Below are 12,577 nucleotides of genomic sequence, written 5' to 3' on the forward strand. Positions count from 1 at the left end.
AATGTCATGGGCAGGGCCACGTTCCTATTGGCCAGTCGGGTGAGAATCGTCTTGGGAGTCAAACTGAATAATTACACCAATGTCAATTCACCGACATAGATGCGTGGACTTAGTTGAGAGCGGAGACTCCAGTGTTTGGGTAAGATGATGACACACACAACTTGATTGGTAGCTGGGTGAGCAAGTTGGTAATCAAAATCATTCCCTTCATAGCAATGACTGTCTAGCCCTAACAGGTCAGAGGTATTAAAGGATGTTTAACTGGTTAGTAATGTGGAGTTCAGCTCAGCTAACAAAGTGTGTAATGATTCAGTTTGACTCCCGAGACGATTCTCACCCAACTGACCAATAGGAATGTGGCCCCGCCCATGAAATTATTTTCACAGCGAGAGCAAAAACCTGACAAGGCAGCAAGAAATTGCATCGAGAGCAATGACTTTGGTTTTGATTGAGAGAAGAAAAACATTTTGAGAGAAACACATTTTTTCAAGAGAAAATGTTTTCACACTGATAGCAAAAGATATATATACATTTGAGAGTTAAAAAAAAGTATTTTGAGAGAGATTCTTTTTCTCAGAAATAATTAAATTTATATTTTTTTACATTCTGTGAAAAAATATTTTCTCTCAAAACTTTTTTTTTTGTCTCAAACATTATTTTTCTGCTATTGGTATGAAGGCTTTTTTTCTCAAACATTTTTTTTTTCTCTCAGATCATTTATTTTCTCGCATGTAATAAAGACACAAATCTAACTCCATATACGAACAGATCCATTTTTTTTAAATCTAAAATGTATCATATCAATATTCCTCTATTAAATATTTAATTTGGGTTGCAAAATTAAGTGTTTACTAAAAACAAACTTGTAATTTCTCTCAAACTGTGATGGAGACACTATATCTAAATGTCCTTTTTCTTACCATATTTTCAATTGTATTGTAATTTCTTGTTACTTATTGTCAAACATTTGGGCTGATACTGTGAGAAGCTAAAATCAACCAGCAAAGTTTAGTTTTCGGATTCATCAGTTGGGCTTGAGGAGAAAAGACAAAAGCTTTGTGACAAAAGCATAAAGCATCTCAAGTGTCATGGTCAAAGGAGTAGCAGTCATAGCAGCAATTATGGAGGAAAAACTAGCCTTTTATTTTCATAATTTGCAGAATATCTATCATGAAGTTTCATTAGGAGTTGCTGGGTCTGCTTTATGGGGATTAAGTATCATTAAGGATGTATGTGATTTTTGTTAAATGAAATTACCCTTTCTCTTAAGCTGAGCATGAAGATATGGTATGATTGGTATTTGTGGAAAAGAAAATGATCCACAAGTGCAACGATACCTAGAGATATTTAATAAGGTATCTTTTTCATAAAACAAGCAGCCATGCTTTGAGAAGAAGGACAACTAATTGTTGCATAGCACCTCAAATGTTGGATCATATTTGGATGTTTGTGGGTGTTTTGCTTTGATTGAGGCCTCATCAAGATTATTGGTGGTTCTCTGAGACAAAGCAAGACTGACGGCTGATACATCAATTTCGGTCTTATAGGTGTTGAAATCAGTTTGTAGGCCTGGCTACCGTTTGCTGGCTCTGTAGCTACGAAGTAAACAATATCGTAGCTAAACAACCAAAACAGTTGACTTTCTCCATTTGCTGTACATTTTGATGCTTTTCCTACATACTATCCCCAGTAAACCCATTTCAACTCCATCATCCTTTGTTTTACTGTGTGCTCCGTCAGTTCAGCATGCATTATTGTTCACATCTCACTGTGTTATGTGTGTTTCTGTTGGGAAAGTGGTTGGTATAATTCACCTCATATGGTATTAATGTATATGTGTGTGCTTGTGGTATCTCTGTGTGTTCCAGTGATGAAGACAAGAGTGCTACTTCAGAGAAATACTCAGTAGGGGAGTGTGTGGATTCGGAGAGAACAGGCTTCAACAGCTCAGTGGCAGCCTGCTGTCCCAAAACGGGGTCAGACATACACACACACACACACACACACACACACATAAATTGTGGTTAGATTAAAGGTTTCTAAAGGGGAAATGCATGGAACCCTAAAAACAGAAATTAGATTAGTTTTGTCCAAAGTGTGACTTCACCATCAGAAGATCAAAACACCAAGCTTAGTTCCCTGAAAGATAGGAAATCAACTTCATCACATACACAGAATTTGATAAAGAATTACACTTCGCCAGTTCCGGGAAGATTTTGACTGTGGAATCTGCCACAACTATGGGAAAGTGTAAATTTAACAAGTGTTGGCTTGAACAACCAGAATCAAGTTGGTTAAAATCCAAACCTTATAATGAATTTGAAGTGCAATGTATGCTCTGCAAGAGGACCTTCAAACTGGGCACACTTGGTGTGAAAGCGCTGGTGTCACACACAAAATCAGATAAACACCAGTTAGCTTCCAAAAGTCTCCATTGAAGTCACGCCATCAGACACTTTTGTACGCCTTTGTCATCAGTTCCTGGTCCAGGTTCGTCCAGTTCTGCTTGAGCTGAAATTGGCGCCACCTCTGCCATCTCGCAGTCAAGCGACATTTAAACCATCTACGTTTCAGCTCCGACGTTGAAAGCGGAGGGTCTTTGGATTTTGAACACCATGACAAACACCCACACACACACACACACATACACTCACAAGGTCTTAAATTTATTTGTCTTGTTCAAACCTGCAGAAACACATGTGCATGTACAAATGCAGCACTTCCATTATATCATCTTTTAATGCAGCTAACAACAGTACCAAAGCCTGTCATGTGCAATTAGTATGCGCGTTTCATTATTTGTATTTAATCATTCAGTGAATTTAAAATTAGATATAGAATTTGCAGTTTTTGTTTCTTTAAATGATTCTTTGCAACGCTCATATGTCTTGACATTTCTCATTAAAACATTCAAAGATGTAAGAAATGTGCAGCAGGAAAATAAAAATCCAGCCCATATATGGACAGTAAGAGCTCTGAAATCAGAAAATCAGAATTATACATTTTCTGATGAGAAAACTAGGGTACCAACATATTACCCTTTTTGTTAGCTTTTTCATGAATCAACATAACCAATGGTCAGCACACTGTTGACCAGTCGTCGACCAAATTTAAAAGCAATGAACTAGCCAAGAAAGACCAAAGTGTATCTTTTTAAATGTCTTAAAAGCATGACATGTCTGAGTGTCTAATGCCTGTAGTCACCCTGAAATACATTAGCTCTATTAAGAAAACACATGCAACACTTAGAGCAGAGATGTCCCGGCAACATATAAAACCTAGACAAGTACTTTTGTATCCAAAACTGCACGGTTTACTAAACTCACTCGGTAATTAATGGTGAAAACAAAACAAATACAAGTTTTATGTTCTAAAGTTGGATATATGTATCACAACTCGGATTTGATTCATGTCAGGGAACATTCAGGCAAAAGCATGTGCCACATAAGGAATAGTTTATCGATTCTCCTAACTAACGTCTTTCATACTCTTTCTCTACTTTCTTATGTGTCCTGCAAGCAGTGAAAAGTGTCATCCCACTGTGGAGCTTCCCAATGGTCCTCTAGAGGAAATGTCAGCCATAGAGGAGGCCAAGTAAGTCTGCCACGTTTCTCCTTTCATATGACGTTTTCACTGCTGTGTTAGTGTGGTGATGCTACAGCAGTAGAAAGGGGGGCTGCACATGATAACTGTAGACGCTAAGTGGCAGCAGAGTGCTTGAATCCTGATGACAGTGAAGTCCTGATGACATTATTTTACGTAATGCCCCGTTTGACCACATTATAGCTGTAGTCTATAACTATTTTTTTTATATTTGCTAAAATTGCCATTATGATCTGACAGTAGAATACCATACAGACAGTAAAAAAAATCTGCTGTCTGTGCCTGCACCCAGTGGCCATAATTTGGTTTGCAAGAATCCACCGTCCCCGAATCAACACAACCAATCAGCCGAGGGGAGTGTCTGCGAAGTATCAGTAATGCTCATGGATAGGCCGCTGGCAGCCCCTCTCCCACGCACTGGCGCTACTCCTGCTGTCACCTGGTCAGATATGCTCAAGCTCAAACTGTAAACAATGGTAGAGAGGCAACGGAGCAGAACAATGCCCCACCATTGCCCATGTCATAGTAGGCCTGTCATGATAGTCAATAAATCAATTAATTGTACGATAAATAAAAATGAGCTTGATAATTTAGCCGGCCTCAATAATTTCCATTTGCCTGCTTGTTTGTTTTCCCCGTGTCTCTCATATGAACCCTCCTGTCAGTCACTCTGTCTCTGTGTGGGGAGGCGGGGCCCTGCCCCTGACATAACACAGAGTGCAGCATAAGAGCCTTGTGAGGAGTGGCAAGCCAGAGGTGATGCAAAGCCAAACACAACAGCTGCAGTGTGGGAGCACTTTGGACTGAACTAAATGACCGTGGTGAACCACTTAACCTGGATGAGCTGGTACATCGCATTTGTTGTAAAACAGTAGCAACTGAAATACGACAAGCATGCATCTGCACCTACAGCATAATTATCTGATGCAGTTTTCCCAGCTGGGAAAAAAACACTACAACTAAAGCTACAGAGGGGCCATCTCTGTGTTCCCGACAGTCCACAATCACTGAGGCATTTATTTGACAAACAAAGTACAAACAGGACGGTGCAAAATGGTGTGCACTCAGAGACTGTGTACTGTGTACTACATCGCTAAAGAGATGCAGCCCTTTAATACCGTCGAAAAGCCGGCATTTCAACGAATGCTGCAAACATTTGACAGCCAGTACAAATCGTCTGGGAGAACATATGTGACACAAACGACAATTCCACAACTGTACAGCGTGAAAGACGTCATACTAAAGGGTTAGGGTTATTGTTTTTGGTTATGTGTAATTCAAGTGCAATTTTTGCTAACAGAGACTGAGAGTCCTTTTTATTTATTGTTTTTGGTTGTTTTATTTGTATTGGATATTTAAAATGTCTTGTTCATATTCCAATTCCAATATTAATCAAAGCTGCAAGCAGTGATAAACGAGCCCTCGCAGTCCACGCGCGTAGGGGCATGCTGCCATCGGGCTTGTCCATGCAACACCCTCCGTTTAAGTTTTTCCTATGATTTGGTAGGCTGTTCCTCCTGTTCGTATTAAAGAATGTCTGAAAAGGCTGAAAGGCTGAATGCAGTATATTATTAGTGTTGGAATAAGCAGTACAATGTCCAACAAAACATTAGCAGAGGCAATGCATGCCAAACAGCATGATAACTTTACATACTGACTGTTTACCACAGTAAATAATTTGACCATTAAAAGTGAAAAATGAGGATGCCAGAGCGAGAGAAAAAACAGGTACCGTCTGCTCTCCTCCAGAAATTTTGGCTCCAAATTAACATTGCAGCTTATGGGGGAGTTGGAGTACTTGTCGCTCTGGGGCTTCCACATCCAAATCTCTAAGTCCTACATCTGAAATGAGACCATCAGCTGAAAGCCAACAAGATTTCCTGCATTTCTATGCATATATTATCTATGTGAAGTAAAAGATGTGGGATCCAAATCAAGCTGAAAAGATTTTTTTTTTTTTCCAGTTCTTTTAGCTGCTCTCCACTCTAGCGATGTCATGCACTCTCTCACGCAATACACATCCATTATAAAATCAGAAGACAAGCTAAAAATCCTTCAAATTTAAACTGTGATGATTTCAAAACCATACAAGATTTTAAAAAGCTGAATACATGACCAGTAGTTCAAGGTCTGAATGGTGTCTGTAGCTCAAAGTATAAAGCACCAGAAGAGGTTGAAAGTTGACCGTAATTGTCCCAAGTTTCGTGTTAATTCGATGAACCGATGTGGAGATATAAAATACTTCCGTTTAAAGAGTGCCACCTTGTGGTCAACACTTCCTGTTTGGTACCAAATCTGCAACTCAACTTCATTTATAAAGCACTTTAAACAGCCATAACTGGGACAAATGGCTGTACATAAATAAGAAATACAACGTAAAACATAAAAAAACGTAAGACAATAGACAATAAGACAATATAAAAACAACAAAACAGTAACCGTGTTAAAACAATAAAAACAGTAAGACACTGTAACAAGAGCAGATTCTCATGCTGGGTTGATTGCCAAAGAATGAAAATGGGTTTTAAGATGGGTTTTAAATCTCGGTACCCCCAGGAGCAGCTGGTCAGCTGACTTGAGGCACCAGGCAGGAGAGTAGGGATGGAGCAGCTCAGAGAGTTAAGGCGGGGTGAGGCCATTTAAAGATTTAAAACCAAATTTAAAAATTCTTAAAAGAACTCTAAAGTGCACAGGCAGCCAGTGGGGGGAGGCCAGAATGGGAGTGATGTGCTCTCTCTCACTTGCTCTGGTTAAGAGGTGAGCAGCAGTGTCTAACTGGAGACGTATGAGGGAGGACTGGCTGACTCCAAAGTAAAGTGCATTGCAGTAATCCAGCCAAGATGTAATGAAGGCGTGGATTACTGTTTCACAGTGCTTTTGTGCAAGAAAGGGCTTCACCTTTGCCAGCTGCCTAAGGTGATGGATGGAACCCAGGGGAAGCAGATATAGTGAAAAACAGGGGCCCTAGAATTGAACCCTGTGGGACCCCATATGACAGTGGAGCAGAGCGGGACTCACCAAGGCTTACACACACAGGTCTTCCTGCAAGACAGGATTCAAACCAATCCAGGGCGCTACCACAAATGCCCACTAGGTTCTGCAACCGAAACACTAAGATATTATGGGCCACAGTATCAAACGCCGCAGTTAGGTCCAGCAGGACAAGGACCACATAGTCTCCGGAGTCAACCGCCAGGAGGATGTCATTGAACACTCTTAATAAAGCTGATTCCGTACTATGCTGTGTTTTAAAACCAGACTGGAAGACCTCCAGGACATCATGCTTATCCAGGAACGACTTAACTGAGCATGGACAACATTTTCAAGGATTTTTGAAATAAAAGGCAGCTTGGCGATAGGTCTATAATTGGCTAGCATACCACGATCAAGGCCACGCCTCAAACAAATCAAACACTCCTGGGGGAATACAGCAACATTCCCCCTGCTGGTCCGAGATGGAGCCACCTGCCCTTCAGCAACCCGAAACAGTGCTCCACTGTGACCCATGTTCGTGTGTGTGCTCCACTGAATCAGCGCTCCTGCTCTGTAGCAGGGTTTGCCAGCGGGGTTATTATGTATTATGTTAATTAGTTGTCATGCTAGGCTATTTAGCCTATCATTTTTTCAATTTACAAAAAAGTGGTATCAGTAAAAACATGGGCTTTTTTTTTTTAATTTCTTTTTTTATTTTGTTTTAAGAATCCGTTTTGATCTGTTCTAAATATGTGACTGCTTATGCTTACTGACAGATGAGGTTTGTTTGATAATTATTTTCAGACTGCACTGCAAATCCACAGACTCAGATTTGCGTACACAAGCTCAGACCTGACGTGAGATCTGATCGTAGCGTCTGCTCACATCCAAATTGATAAATGTCGAAGCTTGCGTGGAAATGGTCATACGCACGGTTTTCTGCCATACTTTCATTTGATAAATGAGGGCCCTTGTATGTTTTTCTTTTCTCAGTTTTCATGTATCAGCCGACTGTTTATAATTATATGGATGCAGTTATAATGTACTGTGATTGAGATCCTGACCCACCGTGCATCCTGGAAAGTGACAGAGTTACGATTTTTGCTCTGAATTACATGATTACATAATCACCATCAGTAAACAGTAGACCCTCACTGGCTGCCACTTGTGGGGAAGCATTCTCTTTTCTGGGGGAAAGTTTACTGAAGTCCCAGTCGCTCACTGTTGGAGTGATTTTTTTCAATACAAGTTGCCAGAGACAGTAACTACAACAACACAATAGTGGAACGCGATAAAGACATGGTGAGGTCAATTTTTTTGCTCTAAATCACATCACATAATCACTACCATGTAGCCACCTTTATTACTGTAGTGATAGTGTCATCTGAAAGGAGAGACATCTGTATGTGGGGAGGTTGAATCGTGAAGTTTCTTCCATGTTCAGAATAATGTACTGCTGCTGCTGCTGCTTACTAAGCTTTCACTCCACTAGGTGATTGTTATATTCACTCATTAGTTATTGTATTACTTTGGAATAGACATGTTTTGTTTCTTTCTTTAAATTGCCCCTTACCTCTAACTTTGTGTTTTCTCCCAGACTGGACCAGATTGCCGTGTCCTCAGAGCCAGCTGTCAATGGGCCGGCATGAGGGTCTCCTATTCCAGCCAATGGCCAACCTGTTCTGCCATGCAGGGCCCTACTCCTGGCCAGCCAGGCGAGACCACTGCTCAGAGCCCGAACTTTCACACGCCCCCACCAGGACCAGCAATACACCCATCGGCTCATCACTGACAGACAGACAGGTGTAAAGACACAGGATGAGCTGAAAAGCAAAATGAGACATACTCAAATGTATACAGAAGAATTTTTTCAACATTTGTTTATATACTATTGTTCTTATGAGGTGATGTGCGACTGATATCTTGCCACTCAAAATGAAATAGTAATGTTGCTATAGCTAAAGAAATGATTGTATGAATAAAATATTTTATAAAAAGAAAAATGTATACAGAAACATAAGATGAATTACTGCAGGAATGATTGCTGATTGGTGAACCAGCCAACCACTGAGCTGTTGTTAAATGCTGGATCTGTTCTTCTGCAGTTCAACACAACAGTTGCTATATTTAAAATTCTTACCCACCATTGATCTGTTTCTGAGCGAAGCTGCTCTTACGAATGGAAAACACATTTGGAAAACCACACTTAAGGTTTATTTTGCTGCAGGTATTATTTGTAAATGTTTTTCCCTTGTATTCATCTGCATTGATTAAGATTTGACAGGGGTAAGCGGCTGAGGGGATCATGCCTGCCTGCAGCTAATCTTGACGACTACTGGACCCATCAGCCTAAAATGTTTGTGCACGTTTCTGACTGTATGGACCTCTTTTGGGTGCGGTGATTCATATTTTTGAAATATCTTTTTTTATTGACTGTTCTGTTTTATACCTCACACCTCTTAGCGGCCACTAGGGGCCACAAGTGATCATCAACCTGTTAGATGCACCTGGTGGTGGGCCGCACTATACTGAGTGTGCTCCTCTAGTCTAGCTTTTTTATTTATTCTATAAGACGATGTTTAAGTTTTGTCATTGTCTCCCTTTAGAGGAGGCTGCATTTCTGTTAACTGGGGTCCTACCTCGCAGCGAGGAGGCTAAACAGTAAGGATACAGTGGTCATCACCACAGCCTTTAATGGGAGCTGTAAATGCATTCTGAGCATGTGTTTTAAGTTCCAACTAAACTTCAGTAGAAGCACAGTACTCTTGTTCTGGCCAAAACTGCTTTTTAGACCAGTGGTTCTCAACTTAAGGGTTTCATATTTACATTTTGGAAATTCCATCGCAGGTTGAAGATGCATCTGTTGTAGAGGGTGTGCAGAACTGTGATTTTAAGTTGCTACAGCTTTGTCGAGACCTTAGGACAGTGAAAGGGCTGGTTAAGGCAATCAACATGGAGCAACACGAAATTATAAGAAATACCTTTTGCATGTGAGTTATGTTGTGCAACATTAACCAGGACCCAGCCTCGGAGAGCCAGGTGCGACTCAGTCACATTATAAGAATTTATTTCAGAAGAGAAGTAGTTAAATAGTAAATGTGGACAGTCAGGGTATCAGCTGCTTCCAGCCACAAATGTTTGTTCATATACTGCATGCAGACTGACAACAACAATGCGTTAAAAAAAACAAAAAACAGCAGCTTCCTTTTCCAGACAGTGTTGGGAAATGGGGGTGGGTGATAACACAGAGGCACAATTCTGTGCAAGCACACAGTCCTGGTAGATTACTTTACAAGGTAAACGGTGAAATTCTACTGTCTATAAAATCTTCATCAACATCCTCATACTCTGCTCTCGTCTGATAAGCCACCCCCAAATGTTGACTCATGCCTTCCTCCTATATTTCATCTTCTCAACAGTAACCAAAGAAACAAACCTGACCTTGTGTTTTGCAGTGATGTTTATTGCAGGCAATTGGATTTGAGTAAAGCATCCATGAGTTAGCAACGTGTTTACTGCTGTTGTCAGTCTGAGTGCACCCTTGTTCCACCCCCCCCCCCCCCCCTTTTCCTCCATTGATTCACTACCTCTGCTTAAAAACCACTCCTTCATGGGTTGTTCGGTTGACTTGGAAATTCAAACATCATCTCAACCCAACTTCAAACTTACCCAGGCTATGTTTAGACATATTATTCTGTGTAAAAAAAAGAACGAAAAAAAAGGGCCTTTTAGCTTTGGTGTGATCGTCACTAATTCCTGCCTGGCCCTTGAACTCCCAGATGCTTACATTCCTTTCCTAACATTACAGATAAACTGTTGTCTGGGGCCCATTGAGAGCCTACTGAGGAAAAGTGATATTGCCTCATTTCAATTGGCACCACATCTATTGCAGCATTTCTGCTGAAAATTTGTCCACATTAGGTTAACTTCGGCACTGAACCCCTAGTTACCGATAGATCTACCTGCGACTTGGATTTAAATGGTTTATATATACTGTATTTTGCAAAATCAAACTCTTCGGCAGTCTTCTGTCTCCCTGCTTCTTTCCACCAAACGTTGTCCTTTCCCCTAACCAAATGTGACAGCTTTTATTAATCTTGGCAAGACATGATTTACTGGTTGGGGTTTGGTCCCAAAGAAAATTGTTTTGTAACTCAGACTTGTCAGCCCCAGAATTGGAAAGGGAAGAAGGTATTGACAGACAACAGTACAACTTAACACCACTTACGTCAGATTTATTAATTAAATCTGATCAAAGTTTCTGAAGCAAAGTGGTCTTTGCAGATGGATTATTAGGCTTGTCTTTCATGACTGGGGTTCTATCAGGACTGGTGCACAATCGCCCTAGGGGTAGAATGTTTTTTAGTTTTGTTTTAGACTGGGAAAATCAGGCAATCCTAAATCTTTAAACATTTATTTTGTCAGATTAAATATTTCTGTGGAATCTGAATTTGTGTGTTTAATGTGAAACCAAATTAGATGGTAGTTATCAGTGCCCATTACATTCTTCCTGTCCTCTGAGACTTTCTTGCATTGAAAACCAGTGTAAACACTGATGGAATCATACATTTTATAAAGAGAAAAAGTGGGCTGTAGACAACTTTGGGATTTTGGCCACGGCAGCCAAATCGAAAGTACAGACCAGCACCACTGCAATTCTAGCAGCCACAGCAAACCCGTCAAAGCGCACAGTTATTTATTTTTTATTTATGTATTTTTTCCCCCATTTTGAACAATGGTAAATTAGGGTATAAGTTGAGCTCAAACAAAACAAGCATATATTTAATTTATGTTGAAGGTTTTAAAAATATTTTGAAAGGCAAAGCTTGATCAATTAAAAAGTGCCCTAAAGAATGTATATACTATATACTGTTGACATCAGGGTTGCTTTTCAATAATTAAGAGTTGTGTTTATATCATAACATTTTACTTAATATCTTCAACACTACCTGCTTCTTCCTCTGGTAAGTGATACTGAAGTAAATAGGAAGAGTTGGAGTTGCAAAACAAAACGGTTTAGACTTTAACTGGCATTTAAAGTAGAATTAAAGCTAAACTAATTTGTATCAAGGCTGTTGATAGACTTTGACTGTTGACATGCCTCTGAAATTCCATGTGTTTTGGATACTGCTTGAAAGAAGGTAATGTAACTTCCTCTGTCCCTGTGAGAAAAATGACCACTTACATAATGATTGTCAGATGAGACTTGCTTGCTGTTGCCAGAAGGTGGTGCAATGACAATGCCTCCCGATTGGTATATAGAGGTGTTTTTGGCAGGGCACTGATAAAATGTGAAATTCTGGAAAGACTGGGCCCTTTATACAGAAATACTAACAATTTCCTGTTTCATGGCGAATAATTACTTAATACTGCATCAGCAACCAATGGGAATCGAGAATACTTATCATATACCTTGAAGGCCTCAAGGTTTTCTCATTAAATTGGAAGCTGATGTGGTCAAGCTACTAGTGTGACAACATAGAAGGAAATAAACATGGTATTTCAAGTTACCACTAGGTGGTACTACAACTGTAAGCATAATCCTGTTGATGTGTTGAGGCCAGATCCTATATCAAACGATGGACTTTGGGGTAGATCTAACCATGCATAATGGATTTACATCATCGTCATGTTTAAAGGTGAATCTTTAACCTTCACAATGATCCACGTTCTGTGGCTATCTTTCACAGCAGTGGCATTGCTGAGTGGGGACACTTTGATATTTGAGGGGAAAGGGACGTTTGAAGTACCTGCTCCAGGAAACATTTTTAGCTCTGGGTGTGATACATGTGTACTGAATTTCATACTTGTAAATGAAACATGCCACAGTGGGGCTGCTCTTAGCCATTCAGCCTCCAAGCCCTTAAAATATGTAAATTTCACAATTAATGACTAAAGTTTCATATATTTGTGAGCATGATTAGCCCCTCAAAAAATTGTATTTTATAGTAAAAATAAATAAGTCAATTAGAAGAATTCCTTGAATTTCAATCAATCTCAC

At 40.0% G+C, this 12,577-nt stretch overlaps 1 protein-coding gene across 5 annotated transcripts in view; it reads left to right on the plus strand.

Moving 5' to 3' along the window:
• ppp6r3 (protein phosphatase 6, regulatory subunit 3) overlaps positions 1-11,026 on the plus strand; it is a 72,581-nt gene extending 61,555 nt beyond the window's left edge. For 2 of the 5 annotated variants that reach the window (XM_037108328.1, XM_037108326.1), the window contains exons 23-26: positions 1,869-1,976; positions 3,520-3,594; positions 3,896-4,045; positions 4,269-4,554. In XM_037108328.1, coding sequence (XP_036964223.1) covers positions 1,869-1,976; positions 3,520-3,594; positions 3,896-4,045; positions 4,269-4,314 — 379 coding nt within the window. In that variant the 3' untranslated portion in view covers positions 4,315-4,554. Of the gene's footprint in view, positions 1-1,868; positions 1,977-3,519; positions 3,595-3,895; positions 4,046-4,268; positions 4,555-8,173 lie in introns of those variants that run through there. The other 3 variants (XM_037108327.1, XM_037108329.1, XM_037108330.1) reach the window with 3 other exon arrangements.
• The last annotated feature ends 1,551 nt before the right edge of the window (positions 11,027-12,577 follow it).

Source organism: Acanthopagrus latus, chromosome 8, assembly GCF_904848185.1.
Source record: "Acanthopagrus latus isolate v.2019 chromosome 8, fAcaLat1.1, whole genome shotgun sequence".
Lineage (NCBI taxonomy): Eukaryota > Metazoa > Chordata > Actinopteri > Spariformes > Sparidae > Acanthopagrus > Acanthopagrus latus.